The 18,273-nt window shown below is 50.9% G+C and overlaps 7 protein-coding genes across 7 annotated transcripts; 1 reads left to right on the forward strand and 6 right to left on the reverse strand.

Moving 5' to 3' along the window:
- Positions 1-74: 74 nt before the first annotated feature.
- Positions 75-1,322, reverse strand: Asppvi_001073 (mRNA guanylyltransferase; the record flags this gene model as incomplete). Its single annotated transcript, XM_043297376.1, has 1 exon — positions 75-1,322. The coding sequence occupies one exon, from the start codon at positions 1,320-1,322 to the stop codon at positions 75-77; it is 1,248 nt and encodes a 415-aa protein (XP_043153311.1).
- A 703-nt stretch (positions 1,323-2,025) lies between these two features.
- On the reverse strand, positions 2,026-3,452 carry Asppvi_001074 (deubiquitination module subunit SGF73; the record flags this gene model as incomplete). Its single annotated transcript, XM_043297377.1, has 3 exons — positions 2,026-2,417; positions 2,497-3,351; positions 3,425-3,452. The coding sequence occupies 3 exons, from the start codon at positions 3,450-3,452 to the stop codon at positions 2,026-2,028; spliced, it is 1,275 nt and encodes a 424-aa protein (XP_043153312.1).
- A 417-nt stretch (positions 3,453-3,869) lies between these two features.
- Positions 3,870-5,800, reverse strand: Asppvi_001075 (putative beta-ketoacyl synthase (Cem1); the record flags this gene model as incomplete). Its single annotated transcript, XM_043297378.1, has 8 exons — positions 3,870-4,034; positions 4,092-4,460; positions 4,526-4,792; positions 4,842-4,928; positions 4,985-5,056; positions 5,114-5,221; positions 5,300-5,466; positions 5,749-5,800. The coding sequence occupies 8 exons, from the start codon at positions 5,798-5,800 to the stop codon at positions 3,870-3,872; spliced, it is 1,287 nt and encodes a 428-aa protein (XP_043153313.1).
- A 524-nt stretch (positions 5,801-6,324) lies between these two features.
- Positions 6,325-7,693, forward strand: Asppvi_001076 (agmatinase; the record flags this gene model as incomplete). The annotated part of the gene is made up of 3 exons (XM_043297379.1): positions 6,325-6,450; positions 6,511-6,637; positions 6,696-7,693. The coding sequence occupies 3 exons, from the start codon at positions 6,325-6,327 to the stop codon at positions 7,691-7,693; spliced, it is 1,251 nt and encodes a 416-aa protein (XP_043153314.1).
- Positions 7,694-8,773: 1,080 nt separating this feature from the next.
- Positions 8,774-9,777, reverse strand: cdc42 (Rho family GTPase CDC42; the record flags this gene model as incomplete). The annotated part of the gene is made up of 4 exons (XM_043297380.1): positions 8,774-8,833; positions 8,901-9,279; positions 9,466-9,585; positions 9,758-9,777. The coding sequence occupies 4 exons, from the start codon at positions 9,775-9,777 to the stop codon at positions 8,774-8,776; spliced, it is 579 nt and encodes a 192-aa protein (XP_043153315.1).
- A 3,252-nt stretch (positions 9,778-13,029) lies between these two features.
- mirC (siderochrome-iron transporter MirC) lies at positions 13,030-15,097 on the reverse strand (the record flags this gene model as incomplete). The annotated part of the gene is made up of 5 exons (XM_043297381.1): positions 13,030-13,110; positions 13,163-13,824; positions 13,886-14,620; positions 14,684-14,814; positions 14,871-15,097. 5 exons carry the CDS (start codon positions 15,095-15,097, stop codon positions 13,030-13,032), a joined length of 1,836 nt encoding a protein of 611 aa, XP_043153316.1.
- A 2,070-nt stretch (positions 15,098-17,167) lies between these two features.
- On the reverse strand, positions 17,168-17,764 carry Asppvi_001079 (uncharacterized protein; the record flags this gene model as incomplete). The annotated part of the gene is made up of 1 exon (XM_043297382.1): positions 17,168-17,764. One exon carries the CDS (start codon positions 17,762-17,764, stop codon positions 17,168-17,170), a length of 597 nt encoding a protein of 198 aa, XP_043153317.1.
- Positions 17,765-18,273: the final 509 nt, after the last annotated feature.

Here is an 18,273-nt window from a genome sequence, read left to right on the forward strand (position 1 = left end):
TGAAATAAGTACAAAGGCCAGAAGTCAAAGCAGCCAGCCCCTTGAGGTATTCTTTTTTCTCAACGAGGCTCAGTCTACTCCTCGAATTTCCTCTTGACCCCATTTCCATTCGCGCCGGGTGGCATCTGTCTCGCGCGGCGTCTGCGTTCTTCCTCCTCGGTAGCGGCCTGGGCCTGCCGTTTCTTCCAGGCGGCTTTGATAGCTGGCGCGACGCGGATGAGATCATCCTCGGTGACGCGGTCCTCGATACTTTCAAGCACCTTCTCGACGGTGGAGATGTGGTTGGCGTCAGCCTTGTCGTCGCGGAGCCGATGGAACCGCCACCTCCCTTGCTCGTCCTTGAAGCATTCGACGATCGAGTCGTCCAGCGGGACCTGCAGGGCCTTGAGGGCCTCCCAGTCCGACTCGGTGATGTACATCTCGCCCCAGGGCTGATATTCGTTGGCGTTGAGCATGACAAACAGGTGGCAGATGGGGATGGCGTCGTAGTCCGGGTAGGGCTCGGTGATGCCGTCGGCCTCGTCGTCCGTGTCCGGTTCGAGGATGGGGAACTCCAGCCGCAGACGGAAGTCGATGGTGTTCTCGGAGGGGGGCTTCCACTTGAGGATGTGCTCGTCTGTGCCGATGCGGTAGGGGGTGCTGCGGCAGGTGAAGATGAGGCCATCGTTACCGTGGATCTTCTTGACTTTGGGGATGATCTCGCGGAACATCATTTCGATGCCGTAGCTGAACTGCGTGGATTTATCCTCGACCGCGAACGCGCGGTGTTTCTTTTCTTCCGGGAATTTCTTATAGAGCGCGTTGTACGGCTTCAGCACCTTCTCCTTGAAATATGCCAGTCGCTTGTCCAGGGTCCGGTGCATGAGCTTCTGCCCGTCCAACACTAAACAGTCGAACACGAGGAACTTGAGTTGCTGCGTGCCGTCCTCGTACGTGTCGTTGACCAGTTCGCCGTCGATCAGCGTGTCGACATGGAAGGACTGGAACGTCTCGTCGTCCGGCTGGGGGAAGTGCAGGCCCGGCACGTAGCGGTAGTCATTCTTGCGGTCGATGAGGTAGTGAATCTCTGGTACTGGCGAGTCCTCTTCACCACGTGCAAAATACATAAGACATCGGATGCCGTCCGTTTTCTCGCACACATAGTAGTCTTCCCGTTGGAGCTCGAGAAGATGCCGTTTCGCAAAACTGACTGGCTGCGCGCCGGGGAAATTGAGGTTATTGCGCCCTAACAAGGCGGCGACCTCCCGGCGGAACTGATCCGCCAGTTCGGGCTCGGCTTTGATGCCTACAGCATCGAGATCGGGAACGGATGGGTTGGCCATTTTCGACGGAGGGGTGACGGTGGCTTTGACAGCGCGTGGAAGGAGGGATGAGCTGAAGGGGAGTGTAGCTGGAGCGACAGGTGAGCTCTCGCCCGGAGGCGCATAAAGCGAAAGGTGTGCGCAATCTGTGATCGTAGGGCTGCAGCCGGGTACGGAAAGTTGAATCAGATTGCGGTCATTTCATCCAGATTGACAGCGAGGCGCATCCATGGCAGAATGAAGTTCATTCTTTGATCCCGGCGGCCTTGCGGAGGTACCAGTGGCGGCCTGAGGCAGAACTCCAACTGGTGTATACAGATTTGATACAACAGCTTCCTCCCAACAGAGCAGCTTTCATAATTTAGGATCAGATAGTTTTATATACCATCAAATAGATGACCTGCAATCTTTGATTTTGCTCTCAAAATTGCGTATGTAACTACGTAATATGTCCTTTGAATGTTTCTACGAAGGGACGAAGAGACCAAGAATCGACGTCGTTACGACTCAACTTGAGACAGGAAGACTCCATATGCCGTGTACAATAGATTTAGGGGTATCATTTCATCATAACCGAACAGCTCCAGACCGGAATAACCACATCCATGAACCTCCATTAAACGCCGTCACCCTCGCCAACCGCATGACAAGAAGAGATATTGGAACGGAATCAAGAAGACAGCCATCATCCAAGACCAGCTGGGACGAAGCACAGAAATACAAATCACGAAGAGGCGGCCACCGGTAGCTTCCTTGGAGCTGGCGCAGGGGTCTTTTTTGCTGTATCCGGTGCGTTATCCGATCCAGTCACGGAGACAGGGGATGCTAGGGGAATATCGTCTATCGGCTGAAACGGATTTCCATCGTTTGTTGGAGTTGTATCGCCGGTCGAGAAGAGTCCGCCGCCGCGAGCTCCGCCCAATGCATGAGAAAGCATCTCCTTGATTCGCACGTACTTGTATTTCTTCTTAGTCGAGATCAATGGAAGGTGGGCCAGGGGTTGTGGGCGCGAGCGAAGAATTGCCGCCATGACGGCGTCTTTCTCCTCGTCGGAGTCGACGGGACCGTTGTTCTCCAGATCATCTTGAAGCGGAGCATTCGCATCGATGGCCGCCTCTGTAGGATAGAAGAGAAACAGTCAGCCCTCCGTACTCCACAGTGAACGTGAAAAACGACAATAAACGAAGACACTCACTCTGCTGACGGGCCTGGTTCTTCTTCTGATACGCCTGGAGGAGCATGTCATAGGGCAAAGAACGGCCGGGCACCGCACGCTTTGCACCCATCGAGTGACTCTTGCACGTCAACGAACGCGCACACTGAGCGCCATTCGGCAGAATGACACCACACTGCTTCTCAACATCGACGGGACCCTTCGGCTTCGGCGCCTTCGGCTTAGGCTCCTCCTTCTTCTTTTTCTTCTTGGGCTCCTTATCCTCCTCGCCCTCGGTTTTACGCTTCTTGCCCTTCTTCGTCCCGTCCTCCGCCATGCCCTTGACGGCGCTCTTCTTCGCGCCCTTCTGCGCCTTGATCGAATCATCCGCGTCCTTGTCGCCGCCCGCGGCGTCGTCGTCCCCATCCTTATCCTTCTCTTTGGCCCGGTTCGCCGCGTCGCGCGCCTCTTTCTTCCGCCGTGCCTTCTCCTGCTTCGCTCGGATACAGCCGCGGATATGCTCTACCGCATTCTGCTTGAGGACCGGCCTCTTGCACGTCTTGCATATCACCGTCTCCAAATTGTCTTCCTCACGGGGCTTGCCCGTCGGGAAGGCAGCCATGGTCTTTTCATCGATCTCCGGTAGTATGGGCGACGAGCCGGGCGATTCGGGCACTTCTACAGTAGACAGATTTGACATTAGCCCCTTCCATCTCGTGTGTCTTGATAGTTTGCATCCCAGCGTATCCAGGAAAGACCTACCCGCAGCAGCCTTCTTCGCTTTGGCCGACTTGGCCGCCTTTTTCAATTTGATCTTCGTAGGTTTCGCATCTTTCTCGGAGTACTTGTACCCCGATGCGTCCACCAAGCTGCCCGAATTCGAGGCGACCGACGACGCTGTACACAGGAATACCACCAATTAGCGTTCATCACCCCAACACCAGGATCTCGTGACATTGTGCCCAAGTACCTCGACCAGAATCACCGTTAGTACCCATGACCGAGCGCGTACAAAAGGTTGGTCCGTAACTCGAGTGCGATGAACAGGCTTATCAAGCCAGTGATGGAAATTCCGACGTCTGATGAGCAGAGGTGGGCGACAAATGTGTTGATGAGTTCAAGTGCTGCGGCGGGTTTGGCTGTCTGTCTCCGGAATTGATCAGTTCACTTCGAATCGGGGCCTCCGCATGGGACGGTCACGTGAGGATATCAGTCTTTGATAAGCAGAGGGGAACAATACAAATCAATTCAATTCAGAACAGTTGCTAATAATTATTGAAAGCCAAGCGCTTGGAGCGTTTTTCTGAAATAGACTGATATTGCACATATGCTTTTACTATACAAGATGGAAATGTGAAAGGCGTCCAACGTATCCAGCGTTGCAACTGGGATTCTGATCTCGCAGCCGATGTGCCTCATAATCCATGCTTCGAGAAACACAGACTGCTATTCGTCCCTCCGAATCCAAAGCTGTTTGTTAGTGCCACTGTGATCTGACGCTCTTGTGCCTGATTCGGGGCGTAGTTGCAGTCAAAGCCTTCCGCCAGACGGTCCAAGTTGATGGTCGGTGGCATCACATTCTAACGATCAACAATCAGTAAACCACATTCATCTCAACTTACGGCTCCTGAACACACCTCATTGATAGCAAGAACTGTGAATAATGACTCAAGAGCGCCGGCGCCACCGAGTAAATGACCTACAGCGCCCTTTGTGCTGCTGACATTGATCTCAGCCGCGTTCTTTTTTCCTCCAGGGCCGAGGAGGAGAGACTTTATTGCTGCATTTTCCGCAGCATCCCCAACCACAGTTGACGTAGCGTGTGCATTGACATAGTCGACAGCAGACGGCGAGAGTTTGGCATTTTTTAGAGCCTTCTTCATCGCCATCCACGCCCCCTCGCCATTTTCCTTAGGCGCTGTCATATGGTGGGCATCGCCGGAGCAGCCGTAGCCTTTCAGCTCTGCGTAAATGCGAGCACCTCTAGCCTTTGCATGCTCCAATTCCTAATGGACAGAAAAATAGGCTCTAGTCAGCAGCAGTTGATGATGTCGTCGAAGAGGCCACCCACCTCTAGTACTAGCATGGCCGCTCCTTCACCGACCACAAATCCTTTTCGGTCTGCATCAAACGGTCTCGAAGCCTTTTCCGGGGCATCATTGAAATCGGTGGCGAGGCTTCTGGCTCGAGCAAAGCCGCCAATGGCCAATGGATGAATGCATGACTCCGCGCCGCCAGCGAGCATCACATCCGCATCACCACACGTGATAAAACGAGCTGCATCACCAATCGAATGCGCTCCGGTCGTGCAGGCCGTTGTGACCGCATGATTGGGGCCCTTCCCACATAAGTGTCTCGTTGTGATTGACTCAGTAGCAAGCACTTACCATAAACCCATACCTCATAGAGAGATGGCCGGCGCCCAAATTAATCAGGAGCTTTGGGACAAACAATGGAGATACCTTTCTGTACCCCTGCACAAGACATTGTCAACAATGAGAACGTCGGACTCATGAGCGGAAGGACCAACCCCCTTGTCATATGCCACGACCGTGTCATAGATCTCGTCAAAGTTCCCAATCCCGGAACCCAGACAAATACCCTAGACGCATGATCAGGCGCGGCGCTCCGAGTAAGTACCGCATCAACCGTTACGCACCGTAGCTTCCCTCTCCTCGAACGCCGTAGGCTTCCAACCGGCATCTTCCAGCGCTTCCTCGGAGGCAGCCATGGCATACTGAGCGAACCGAGCCATCTTCCGCTCGTCCTGCCAAACCAAACCCACCACGCTCAGCACAAATACTCCAATTCAGCCAGGAAGAGAACGACAACAATCATCACCTACATCTCTGCTTAGCCATTCCGAAGCCGTCCAACCGCCGTCCTGCTGGGGGCCTGCAGGTACTACAGCGGCAATCTGACAAGGCAAGTCCGCGAACCGAGCATCGCGGTGCTTCACATTGACAATACCGCAATGACCATCCAGCAGGCGTTTCCAGGTGCGACGGACCCCTACACATCGAAACAAGAATAAAGCGACATGATTAGCAAAGCCATCCGGCGCAAAGTTCCGATTTTGGTCGCATGCAAAGACCTTCCCCTTCTGGACAATCGGAGGAGTGGGGAATGAAAACCCGCCCAGTTGATGAAGGCCGAGGAAGAGAGAAATCAAAACAACGCGACGAGGTAGTCTCCCCAGCAGGGATATTGTCAAGGGGATCTACTGCAGGCGCAAAGATGTACTGGCATGCAGAAAAAGGAAAAGAATCAAAGGGGTGGATGGTATCGACTCACCAACACCCAGAGGTGTGACTGCGCCTAAACCCGTTACAACAACACGACGCATGGCATACTGGTGGACGGCCGAAGTAGACAAACAATGACTGTAGAACTTGTTCGAGAGGTAGATAACTATCAACCTATGATACTTCCTCTATGAAGTTCAAATGGGAATTATCTCCGACCCAGCCAATAAAGACCAGCGTTTAAGCAGTGGTCACTGGGAGTCTGGCGCGGACCAGAAGGGAAAGTCTGCACGACATCCATCAGAAAGTTGCCGCCCACTTTTCCTCTGGTCCATGGACATGGCCTCCAATTCCTAACAACAGCACAGCGGGGCTGCGAATGATGGAAAAGAGCCACAGGATTGATTCTGATTTGTTGCCAGGTTGATATATCATTTTTGACAGTTGAATATTCTTCGAAAGATAGAAGCATTAGGATTCTCCATGATTCGATGGAATCGCCGAGAGAGCCCCGGTTTGCTGCAGAATTGGAGAACATATTAAGAGCCAAGTCTCTCTTGTCGCATCCCTCTTCTTCTCTTGCCGTTGCAACTAGGAGCCCTCTGCGCTTCTCTAATATACCATTATGAAGACTACTCTGGTCAGCCTGCTCGCTTTGGCCGGAACGGCCCTGGCTCACGCTCATCACGACGATGCCGAAGTTGTACCCGAGAGTTTGCGGGAAGAACTGCTGAAGAAATGGGACCAGGAGGTATGAGGGATATTGTAGAGTTACCTATACACATACGTATACGATGCTCACTGTATCTAGTTTACATTTTCCGGCATTGCCAGCTTCGCCCACTTGAAGCCCGTCAAGTGTCTGGTCGAGCCCGATGAGCGTTACGACATCGCCGTAATCGGCGCGCCCTTCGATACAGCCGTCAGCTACAGACCTGGTACGTTGCTATCCATTCATATGCGACCGGCAAGGGTATCCTAATAATGTCACCGCAGGCGCCCGCTTCGGTCCGCGTGCGATTCGCGCCGCCAGTGCCCGCCAGATGGCCGGCACCAGCTACAACACGCGCGCAGGCATCAACCCGTACAGCTCCTGGGCGACGGTCAAGGACTGTGGTGACATCCCCATCACCCCCTTCGACAACGGCCTGGCCGAGCGCCAGATGTACGAGGCTTTTCTGGAACTCGGGTCTCGGCCGGCCGTGACGCCCGCGGACTCCAAGTATGGCACCAAGGGCATCTCCGCCGGCAAGGCGAAACTGGTGACGCTGGGCGGCGACCACAGCGTTGCGCTACCGGCTCTGCGCGCCCTGTACCAGATCTACCAGAAGCCCATCACGGTGCTGCACTTTGATGCGCACCTTGACACCTGGAATCCGATCCGGTACTCGGCCTACTGGACATCGGAACAGTCGCACTTCAACCACGGCAGCTTTTTCCACAAGGCGAGCCGCGAGGGCCTGATTTGCAACTCGACTTCCGCCCACGCCGGTCTGCGCACCCGGCTCACGGGCGTCGACGACAGCGACTACACCGCCCCCAATACGCCTGAGCAAGGGTTCATGCGCATCCACGCCGATGACATCGACGAGCTCGGCCCCATGGGCATCGTGGACAAGATCATCGAGCGCATTGGCCTCGACTCGGAACAGCCCGTTTACTTGTCCGTCGACATCGATGTGCTGGACCCCTCCACCGCGCCGGGAACAGGCACCCCGGAGCCGGGCGGTTGGACCACCCGCGAATTCATCCGCATCCTGCGCGGCATTGAGAAGCTGAACATCGTCGGCGCGGATATCGTCGAGGTCTCCCCCAGCTACGACAACAAGGGCGAGACCACCGCTCTGGCAGCGGCGCAGGTCGCCTTTGAGATTATCACCAGTATCGTCAAGGCCGGCGCGGGCGAGGATCTCGGCGGTTGGTACGGACGCAAGGCTGATGGTCAGGTACCTGCGGAGGAGATTGTCAAGGAAGAGACAAAGGACGAATTATAACGATTAGAATGCACCTCTGACAGTGTGGCTGAGGGGACGATCGCCAGTCCAGCTATTCCGCACGAGAATAGAAGTACATAAAGCTGCATATTGATCACATGATACAATTGAATGAAGTTAACGACCCTATTTCACTTGCTCTTCAGTTGCTCCGGAGCTCCCCAGCCTACGGCACACCACTTAGGCATAGGAGAAATCAATTCCCACGTACAAGTCGACCAAGCCAATCCGTGAACGCGAAGGCTGAGTAGAGCAACGCAGCGCAAGGGAATTCACCCAGCTCATGTCATTTGCTTAAATTGTATCTGTCGTCTGTACTGCTCTAGTTCCATGTGTCTTGCGAGAATCATAATAAAGCGTCATGAAGAGGGTCAAAGCATGTAGTCGAAGTAGGAGGGAATATTTGGTGACATGAAGCGACAGATCACGCAGCAAGATAAGAAGCAGGAAAAGGGGAAAAAAAAAATAAAAAAATCTGAAAACAGATTAGAATCATCAGCCAGCCAAAACAACGACGCCCTGACTTCCAACGCCGATAGAGACGATGAGAGGTTGATCGGAACCTGGGGTAATGAAAATCGAGGATCAAGAATCGTTTGATGAAGCAGGATCAAGAGCACGGGAATTGAGAAGAGGTAGGGGACAAATAAAGCTGAGAAAGAGAGATCAACCCGTTGCAGTGAACGAGTAGAAGAGAAAGGTGTTAGCTTGCCGCAAGAGGATTAACGTTGCGTATTGATGTTCGGCAAAAGGGCGAAGATTCAAGGAATCAAAAGTATCGTGTGAAATGGCCAAGCTGGGGATATGAATGCATCATTGTCTCGACGAAAGCGGTACCGCGTAAAGAAGAGCTCGAGAGATTACAGTGAGACGTTATTAGAGTAAGCAGTGACCCTGTAGCTGGGAAAGCATGCTTCCGAAACTCCATAAACCTGTGGCACTCTTCGATAAAATTTGGAATCGCGTAATATCTCTGTTGAGGATGGCGTCAATGGGACAATACCCTCAATGAGAAGAGGCTCCTTCCAGAGTGGACCGACCTGAATCGCCCTGATGTACAGAAGTTTTGGATGGAAGATTTTACAGCAAGACGCATCTCGACTTCTTCTTCGGGGCGGGCTCCAGGGCCGCAACGATTGCCTATGGTTGAAAACCCAAGTCAGCGTCCGATATGACTTATCCGATTGGTATCGCAGCCGATACGAACCTCATCAAACACATCCTTAAGCTTGTACTGTGTCAAAGCGGAGCACTCGACGTATTTTACAGCACCCAGCTCCTTCGCCATACGATCGCCATCTTCCTTGCGGATGGGTTGCATCTTCTGACGGGCGAGCTTCTCGCGAACGGCAGGGTCATCCCGAAGATCAACTTGGGTACCGACGATCAAACAGGGCACACCGGGGCAGTGGTGGTGCACCTCGGGAAACCACTTCTCGCGGACGTTTTCGAACGAGGCAGGAGAGGTCACCGAGAAGCAGACGAGGAAGACATCTGTCTGAGGGTAGGAAAGGGGGCGAAGACGGTCATAATCTTCCTGACCGGCGGTATCGAACAGTCCCAAGGTATAAGGCTCATCGCCGATCCTATAGCAGGCGAATCCGAGTTAGTTGATGATAGATTTTTTGGGTGCTGAAAGAAATGACGAAGTTCGCTTCCCACACAGTGCTTATCTCGACCTTAGGGAGGCGTGGGCGAAGAATGAAAGGACGAGGTTGTATATCGCAAGGGTGCATTGTCAACCGTAAAATCGAGGGTTGGATGTCACTTACATGACAGTAACCGCATAGTTGTCAAAGACGGTGGGGACATATTCTGAGGGGAACTTGTTTGTTGTATACGAGATAAGAAGGCATGTCTTTCCCACAGCACCATCACCAACGACGACACATCTGTAGATAATGGAAAGAATCCTCGTTAGCATCTGACTGATTCACAGGGATACTTTGACTGTCCTTTCGAGATACTACCCAGAAAGGACAAGGGGAAAAATAGAAGGAGGGGAAAAGAAAGGGAAGGTGACGACGAAGGCAGAAGTGAAGAGATGGCGACGATTCAACGTACTTAATTGTAGCTACAACCATATTGCAAACCGTAGATATAGAAACGATCTCTTGAGAGCGAGAGCGTTAAAAAAAAGTACTCCAGCTGATCCTCAGGCTCAAGAACGGCGATGAGAAGCGAGGGTGCGTAAGAGTATAATAGATAGGGAGGAAATCGCGGTGAGGAGGATCGTCAAAAAGGAGACGAAATGGAGATGGCAGAATCTAGATAATGATGGACGGTGGTGAATGGGGACAGAGGTAATGTGTGGAGGGAAGGTCAAGACACAAAATGAGATGGAAATAATTATTTTGGAGATGGAGAACAGTAAGTTGACGGGGAGAAGGACGGCCAGCAGATCGAGAGAGAGAGAGGGAAAGAGTATGGTATGGTGGTGTGCGGTGAAAGGCTAGCTAAGGCAATCAGTCAGTATCCGTGAATGAAAGAGGACGGAGTGATGGTCGAGCCAGCCAATGTGGGCGGGCGGGAGAAGTGGAGGAGGAGGGACAGAGCTCGGTCTAGCACTCTAACAGTCTAAGGTAGGACTCTTAGCTAGGTACGGAGCAACTAACAGGAACAGCAAGAGGCCCTAAGTACCTGGAGCTACCTAGGTAAGGACTCGGATAGAGTACGGAGTACCTTAAAGTGGAAGCTGTATCTGTCTCGATCGATCGACTCTCTCTCCGTCAAAACCTCTCGGCTGCTTTGATGATAACTATTACTTTCAATTGCCATCCTCTACATCTGCAACTTTGTTGAAGGTTGTCGTATAATACAGAACCCATTAAGGCAAAAGAATGACAAGACTGATCGTGACGATAAAGAAAATTTCACTCTCGTCATATTAGTTTCATCGTCAACAGGTGTCATCAATCTGATATTCTGAAGTAGGGAGAACACAAATTGCGAATATCTATTGCCTATTCCTATCGCCGTTTTGAAGAGAACACCATTCGATTTGTGGCCCCATACCAAGTGTTGTATCTCTCCGACGAGGGGAAGGGGAAGCAGCCGCGGTAGATTTGGATGGTGAGAAGTATTCGCGCGGAGTCGACCCCACGCTCATGCTTTTGCGCTTTCTTTCGGAGAAACAGATGAATTAACACGAAGGCACAGCTGCATAGCTACTAGGCCCTATTCAATGGCTTGAGCCTCTGGCAGTGCCACTGTAATGCCCGCCTCCGTGTTCTGACTGTCAAGATGGTAGCCGATTTGTACAAAGCAGAATTATGACTTGCACCAGATCCAGAGGTGTCAATAACACGCCAGAGGTCCCCCATGCTAAGTACAGTCTCTCGGCCAGTCAGATTTTGCCATCACCTCCATATTTGTCTGGACCGTTGCTCGTCCTTCGGTTCGACTATTTAGTAAAATTTAGGCTATGGATCGGGTCAAACATGAGACGTGATCGTCGGAAACAAATAACCACATGAATCTCCACAGTCAAGAAAATAGGACGCACCACAAAGGAGCAATGGTAATGGTCACACTGCAACTCCTGTAACCGCCTCTGGAGGTCAATCTTTATTATTTTACTTATATTCTCAGCCACGACCATTCGAATGGAACGTTGCTTCTGAACGTGTGCGAGTGGGCAAAAATAACAAATCATCGTCCATCCGTATCCAACTGTGCTGTTACACAACTCTGCCATTTAGCGCCGCCAGCAGCCAACCTGAATTGGCCATTTGGCCATCTAGCTTCACCAGAGCTTCACGCTGTATGAGCTTATTATAACTGCTCACTGGTCCTTTCCAGCGAATCTGACTGGAGATTTCGAGCTTCGAGTCGACCGCCCTTCCCAGCGTGTTGAGCGCCCTGACGAGGCTTTCAAAACACAACTAACCTTTCAAGACTGGTTCATATTGACTCCCAAACAAGCTAGTACGAGGATATGAATCCGTGACATTGCGCATCTGGCTCGTAGTGAGATTCATGCTTCTCACAGAATCTATCTTCGCGTTGCGTGGATTATCGGCCTGATGGCCCTGTATCATTGCGTTCCTCAAAATAACAGTTGATCTGAGCTTGAACTGTGATGAATACCAGCTGATAGGAAGTCCGATGGATGATAGCCATAGGAGGAAGCTCGAGGAGCAAAGGAGAAGGATAACTGCGAGGAGTTACCATCTTCTAGTGTCTCCAGGCCAAGTTCTCAGATATCTACAACTAAGCAGTGAAATCAAAAATGACCAAAGATGACACAGGAAATAATATCCCCGCCAGAATAGCCCCGATTACGGGATTTTCGGAACTATGTCTTCCCTCAGGACTCTCCATATCATCATCCGAGCATGACCGGACGAGAGATCATCTTCMGACACCTGTCGAGAGAAGCAGACTTAGACCGATTCTTCGTGAGGTGTCATTTACCGTGCATACAGCCACGTTTCAGACCTGCATAAGCCAATCCTAACTAACACGGGATAAGAGTCGTTCTGTAACCTTGATTAGAAATGCAGTCATCGGTGTTCAGCGAATTACTCGAACTCCGAAATGGGGTTTCGCTATGTTGCCTGTTATCGTCCACCATCCTTAAGATACTCAGTACTTCTTGCCGGGAAACTGATGGAACTAGTTAGCAGCGATGCGTAGGCTGTATAAGGATACGAAATGAGACGGAACTTCTGGAAGCAACACGAGCACATCTACTCCATAGCTCTCCCAATCCCCCCCGAATGAAAGTCCCTCGATCGCAATAATGTGACAAGGAACCTCGAAATTTCAGTCGACTAGCCTCGGGGAGTACCCTGATCCGATACAACAAGGCTACAGGGACTGATACATAAGTTTATTGATGGCATGATTGTGCGACAGTGACAACTTTCCGGGGGAGACTGAGATCAGGCGGCCAATCGACTCAGGAGGCCGATGACACCTGAATACGAAAGCGGTTAATGCATAGATACAACAAAAAAGCCTGGCGAGAGATAGTAGTCATCTAATCATTCTGTTCGTAACTGCGTCTATATAGATATCATGACAATCCCTGCGCCTTCTTGTACAATCTCGTCTTTGGGAAATTGTAACCGAGACGGAATATGCTCTAGCCAGAGCATATCAAGGGTCCTGCAATGTGATATGTACACCGTAATCCTTACGCCGGTAGAAATGCATGATTGGTTGCTGACTGATGCGAGCATAATTTTTTTTTCCGTGCCATTCAATGGTAAATTCCAGGCAATGATGTCGTTCCCCGGTGAAGTTCTTGGGTCGCATAAGTTCGTACAATTCATGGCACTGCCGCTAGATGCAGCATGGCTGTAGATGTCTTCAAGGAACTCAAAGACTTTTCACGTTCGTTTGACGTGTCTGTTCGGTTCGATTTCTTCCTCTTCAGTGGGAACAGGTTCAACCAGAGGTTCTTCCCTCATCTAGTCGAGCAGTTAGCCTTGATCAAAGTCAAGAAATCGAATCATGAGTCACCTTATCAAGTTTGTAATCCTCCATCGCCAAGCTCAAGGGTATCAATGGCACCACGGCAATGAGAGCCAGAATCAGAAGCTTTTTAAACGTTTCCTGGTATGCTTGGTTGATGGCGACCCTGACGGGTGATCCGAGAGGGTATGAGAGCGCCTTCGTTATCTTGCCGAAAATTGCATCCGCATCTCCTTTGTTCTCTTCGGGAAGGTAAAGTCGAAGCTTGCGTGGGATGTTATGGGTCCAAACAGCTCCCGAGAGTGCAGCACCAACCGCGCCGCCCATCTCCATGGACGTTAGAAACATGGCCGTGGCCGCGGCAACTTCCTGGTGACTGGCAGACGCTTGGACTCCCAACTGTACTGGAACATTGAGGAGCCCGCCACCAATGCCGACGACGACCTGAGTCACTAAGATTTGCGCTGGCGTACTTCCTTCGCGACGGGTTACCATCATCAGCACCATCCCTATAATATAGATCACGCAGCCAGCAATGACGAATATCCGGTAGCGCCGGGTGTATTTGATCAATATCGAGACCGCAAAGGCGGCAATTGTCGAGGTGAAGGCAAATGTTTGGGTAACCCGGCCAGCAGTAGCGACGTCGTAACCTTGAACAACCTGGAGATAGGAATAAAAGTAGGGCTGAACAGAGAAATAAAACGCCACTGATATGCGTCAGCAAAAAATTCGAAGGACGTCTCGCGAAAGAGAACAGTAAACACTCACTGAAATACCAAAATGCAAGGGTGCAGCCAGCAAGAGCAGTGCGCTGTTTAAGAAGATGCAAGGACAGAAGGGGCTTGGGAGCCAGTCTTTTGGAGCTTTCCCAGAATGGTAGAGCGATCAAACAGATTAAGCCGACTACGATCATCGCAACGATGCTGTCGGACTTCCAGCCATTCTTTGAGTTCGCAGCAAGAGTAAGAGGCACCAAGATCAATGTAACCGCCGCGGATAATAGGATCAATCCGCCCATGTCCAAGTCATACCATGTACGGCGCAATACTGCAAAGAAGCCGCCGCGGTGCCGAGATTTCGATTTAATGAGGTTCAGCCTCCTTGCCTTACGTTGATTCAGCAGCAAGGAAAGCGCTAAGGGCAGGAAAGAGGCAGGCAGAATAATCGACCACATCCCGTAGCCCCAGCGCCACGAGGCGTGCTTCAGCACCGCATCCGCGATAGTCGGCCCAATCCAGACGGTCACAAGGAAAGGGAATTCAGGTAGCAGCGCCAGAAAGGCACGGTTCAGCAAATTACTGCTGTCAGCAATGAAAACTTGTTGAAGGATTTGGAGACCCGTGGAACCGGCGGAATAGAAGATTTGAGCAGACGCATAAGTTTGCACGTTGGTGGAGGCGGCCATCTGAATATACCCAAGCACGTATATGAGAATACTAACACAGAATGCTTCAAAGCGACCGAAGACATCCGCGACTTTCGCCATAGGAGGTTTGATGACAGCTGCGAGACGTCAGTTGGCCCTACACTGCAATATTATAGACCTGACAAGATAATAGTACTTACCGTTGACGACATTCTGGACGACCAAAACAGTGGAAATCAAGGAGTGCTTGCTAAAAGCACTCGTTGCATATGCTCCGAGTGACGCGACCGTCTGGCCCTCTAGAGACGTGCAAAATGACATGAGAAAGATACTGTTCGAAGATGTCAGTATGATAAGACGCGCCGTGCATGTCCGATACGAACTAACCTGACATATGCTATGACCAGAGACCGTGCAGTCCAAGTCAAATTGATCGCTTCGATTTTTCTAACGCCTTCCTGCACCGAATCTTCCGAAATTGACGTTATGTCACTATTAAATCCGCCAGTATCATACTGTTCCTGGAGAAACCGTTCTCCTTCATCATCGCTGTGTTGTTCCATCTGGTCGATTGTGCCATAGGAGGGTCCTGCTCGGTGATCGAGAAGGGGCATTTCGCTGGGACGGAGATGTCAGAGGGAAACTCAGATGTATTGCTTCTGTACAAGCGATGTCCATTTATAGATGCCGACAAAACGTGGTCTCGAAGAGGAGCGCGAGTGTATGTGTAACAGGTCAACAAGCCGTAACCGAAGCAAGGCACCAAGCAGCGAAGCAGTGACCACACCGAGATACGAGTGAGCTGAAGTTCGAGGATATTCGTGGTCCGAGCCAGTCGATGACCTGAATAGAAAAAGCAAAGTGCAAATAGTAGGAAAACCAGGGGTATCCCGGTAAAGGAATAGGGAAAGAAGAAAACAATGAGAAACGTCCGCGATGCTCCGGGTCGGGTACCGAATTCATCAGTAACAGATCTCACAAGAGCGGATACGGGTGTAAGCCTGCCACACAGGAAGACCCAGTAGTCGAGTCAGGAGGCGTGACAATCCTTTCGAATTCTTATTTAATTACAGCCGCGCAACACGATCTAGAGGCGCACTTATGCACGTCGACGTGGGCTGCAGCAAATATGAGATCCCGAAGAGCCTATGGGCTTGACGCCCGAGGCTCCAATAGGTAATAAGGGCCCCGCGAGGCACCAGGATATTGGAGAGCCTTGCCCTGCTTTGTATGTTATGTCCTCTTGCTCATGAACTGTCAAGTCTGTCATGACCCTTTTAGGCGTGGTTATCGATAAGTCGTCAGGGCGCTTGCCCCTCGGTGTTCAGGTTGTGCGGCAATCGGAGAAGGGAGGAATCATCGAAATCGGGAATCGTAGTGGATCGTTCGAATATCGTCAAATAATCATGACAACAACGGAGCAAGACGAAGATCGGATTGCAAGTCGGACAAGCGTGGTGTGAGGATGATAAGTGGGGTTGAAAGTCGGGTTGGACTTGGGTACTTGCGGGAATGCGGGAGAGTAGTCGAGTCACATTCCTAATCAAGTGGCAATCAGGATCCCATCAGATATGATAAGATCGTAAGATCACCTGCCGCAGGTCCGACGGGATATCCCTCATTCTATCAACCAATCTGTATTACCCCTACAGAGCACAGTAAGTAATACTGTCTGGCCTACTCTTAGGCTAACTACAGTATAGGCACTTTGCGCATAATAAAGCCTAGGTAAATATTAAGTCATCACGATATTTTGTGCCTTTTTAGTCATCCAGGTTCAGACTCCTGACCGCCAGCTGAGCGAAAAGATCAGCTACGCAAGTGGGGACGTGCGGGTTATCTCAGGCAGCACAAGGTATGAAAGTAATACGAGCCCGAGTAGATACTTAATGGAGTCACCGAGAGGCCTTTAGATTGGATGCTTTTTTTTTGGTCAGCTTATGGGGCTGTTCTAGGGATACAGTCTGAAGAGGCACAAGAACCATACGTATCATCATTCACAGCCACAGACCATCAACAATACAGAGAAGTGAGTACCCCATCACTCTGATACCTGACCTTTCCGTGACAATTTATGACTAGAGAAACTATGAGTGGGTCAACGAGCTTTCGGTCCTGAATACGTGCTAGTGCGTGGTGTCTGCCATCCTGGATTATTGCCTCAAACGGGTAATATTCTCAACCACTTTCACTAGTGTCATATTCTCCTCCGAAACTCCTTAGAACTTCGACCTAGATACAAGTGAGTCACTCTAACTTCATTTGCTCTTACTTTGGTATTCGAGGCCGGTTGCGCACTGAGCGCCGACTTGTAAAACAGAACTTCTGACCTCCATTCTTTAGCCGAGTTAGTTCCGAAAATGTAAGGTTTTGTTATTGTAAACTTGATATAACACCCTCAATAAAATGCCTGGAGGAAGTGCCATGCGCCAGCAACTACTTGATCAACGCATCCGTTAGTGTTGTCTAGAAAGAGAAATATATACGAGTCCAAGTTGTGGATGTGACCAAGGAAAACTTGGATTCAATAGTACGATTCTTGACACTGTCATCTTGAAGTCTACATGCTATCCAAGAGCCCTCTATCCCCGGGACGATGAAAAAGGGTCCTGTAAGAATCAAGTTCGCTAACATTGCTCGCCTACCACATATACGTGCCAGTCCATACATGTAAATCCTGAGTATTACTCGGCCAGTTCAACAATCAAATGTCCAAAGTTGACCACTAAATCACCTCCCTCACTTGACGGCCTCGCAGCATAAACGCCAACCCAGCATTCAACGTTTTCTTGCTCCTCGAAAAACCACGTAACCTCACGGAGAGGAGACTTCTGGACACCCTCGACTAAGTAAATCCACAAGCTCTCGTCTGCTTCCCTGACGATTTCTATGGTTGCTGCTGCTCCGCCAGAAGGGATGGCAAGCAAGCTCCAATCTGCCCAACGATCTTTCGAGACAGTGCTCAAATGAGGTTTGCCGTGCGTGAGCTCAATGCCCGTTTTCACCCATTTTCTGGTCCCGTCTGCAGCAATCGAGACCAGGATGAGGCCGCCTTGGTCGTATTTCTGCTGCCAATTGGCATTGACTGCGACTCGAGCTCTCTTGAATGACTTCAAGGGCACACTGCGATAGAGGATAGGTGCATTGAAGCGTTCCGTTGAGGGGGGTTTCGACCAGATATCCGTAGAAGAACTCGCCTTTATCGTGAATTCGGGAGGCAAGGTGCCATTACCAGGAACGTTTTCCAAGGAGTTGGAAAATGTGAACCGAGCTTGAGTCATACTGCCCGTAGAATAGCTGTACTGTTGTATTTAAAGCTTGGGTAACACTTGAGCAGGGCCTTTCGGAGCAATGGGGACCGCTGCAATCCGTTTGCAAAGGAAGAAGGATGAAAATGGATCAGAATCTATAGGTTCAGGTACCGGAATTACCAGCTATATAAAGAGTAAGAAATAAAGACTGGGAAAGAAGCGTCAGCAAGGCGAAAGGTCCACTGTCCGTATCCAAGCCGGATAAACTGCAGCTTTCTACTCAGTATACGGACTATAGCCTGTAAGCTTGTGATCCTGCCCCTCTCTGACGGTATGACCACCGATGACGCTCATTCTGGGTGGGGTGGCATCCTTGGCACCTTGACGTCGGAGAATTGGACGGAGAAATCTGGGACTGCCATCCTCAAAGCTTGGTAGCTGGCACTGTATTACGAGACAAGACATCGGGAAATTTCGTCTTTCAGTTTGCCTCATGCCTTGATGCTGACTGGACAGGGGCAAAAGCCAGAGCGGTTGAT

The sequence above is a fragment of the Aspergillus pseudoviridinutans genome (genome assembly GCF_018340605.1).
Source record: "Aspergillus pseudoviridinutans IFM 55266 DNA, scaffold_1, whole genome shotgun sequence".
NCBI lineage: Eukaryota > Fungi > Ascomycota > Eurotiomycetes > Eurotiales > Aspergillaceae > Aspergillus > Aspergillus pseudoviridinutans.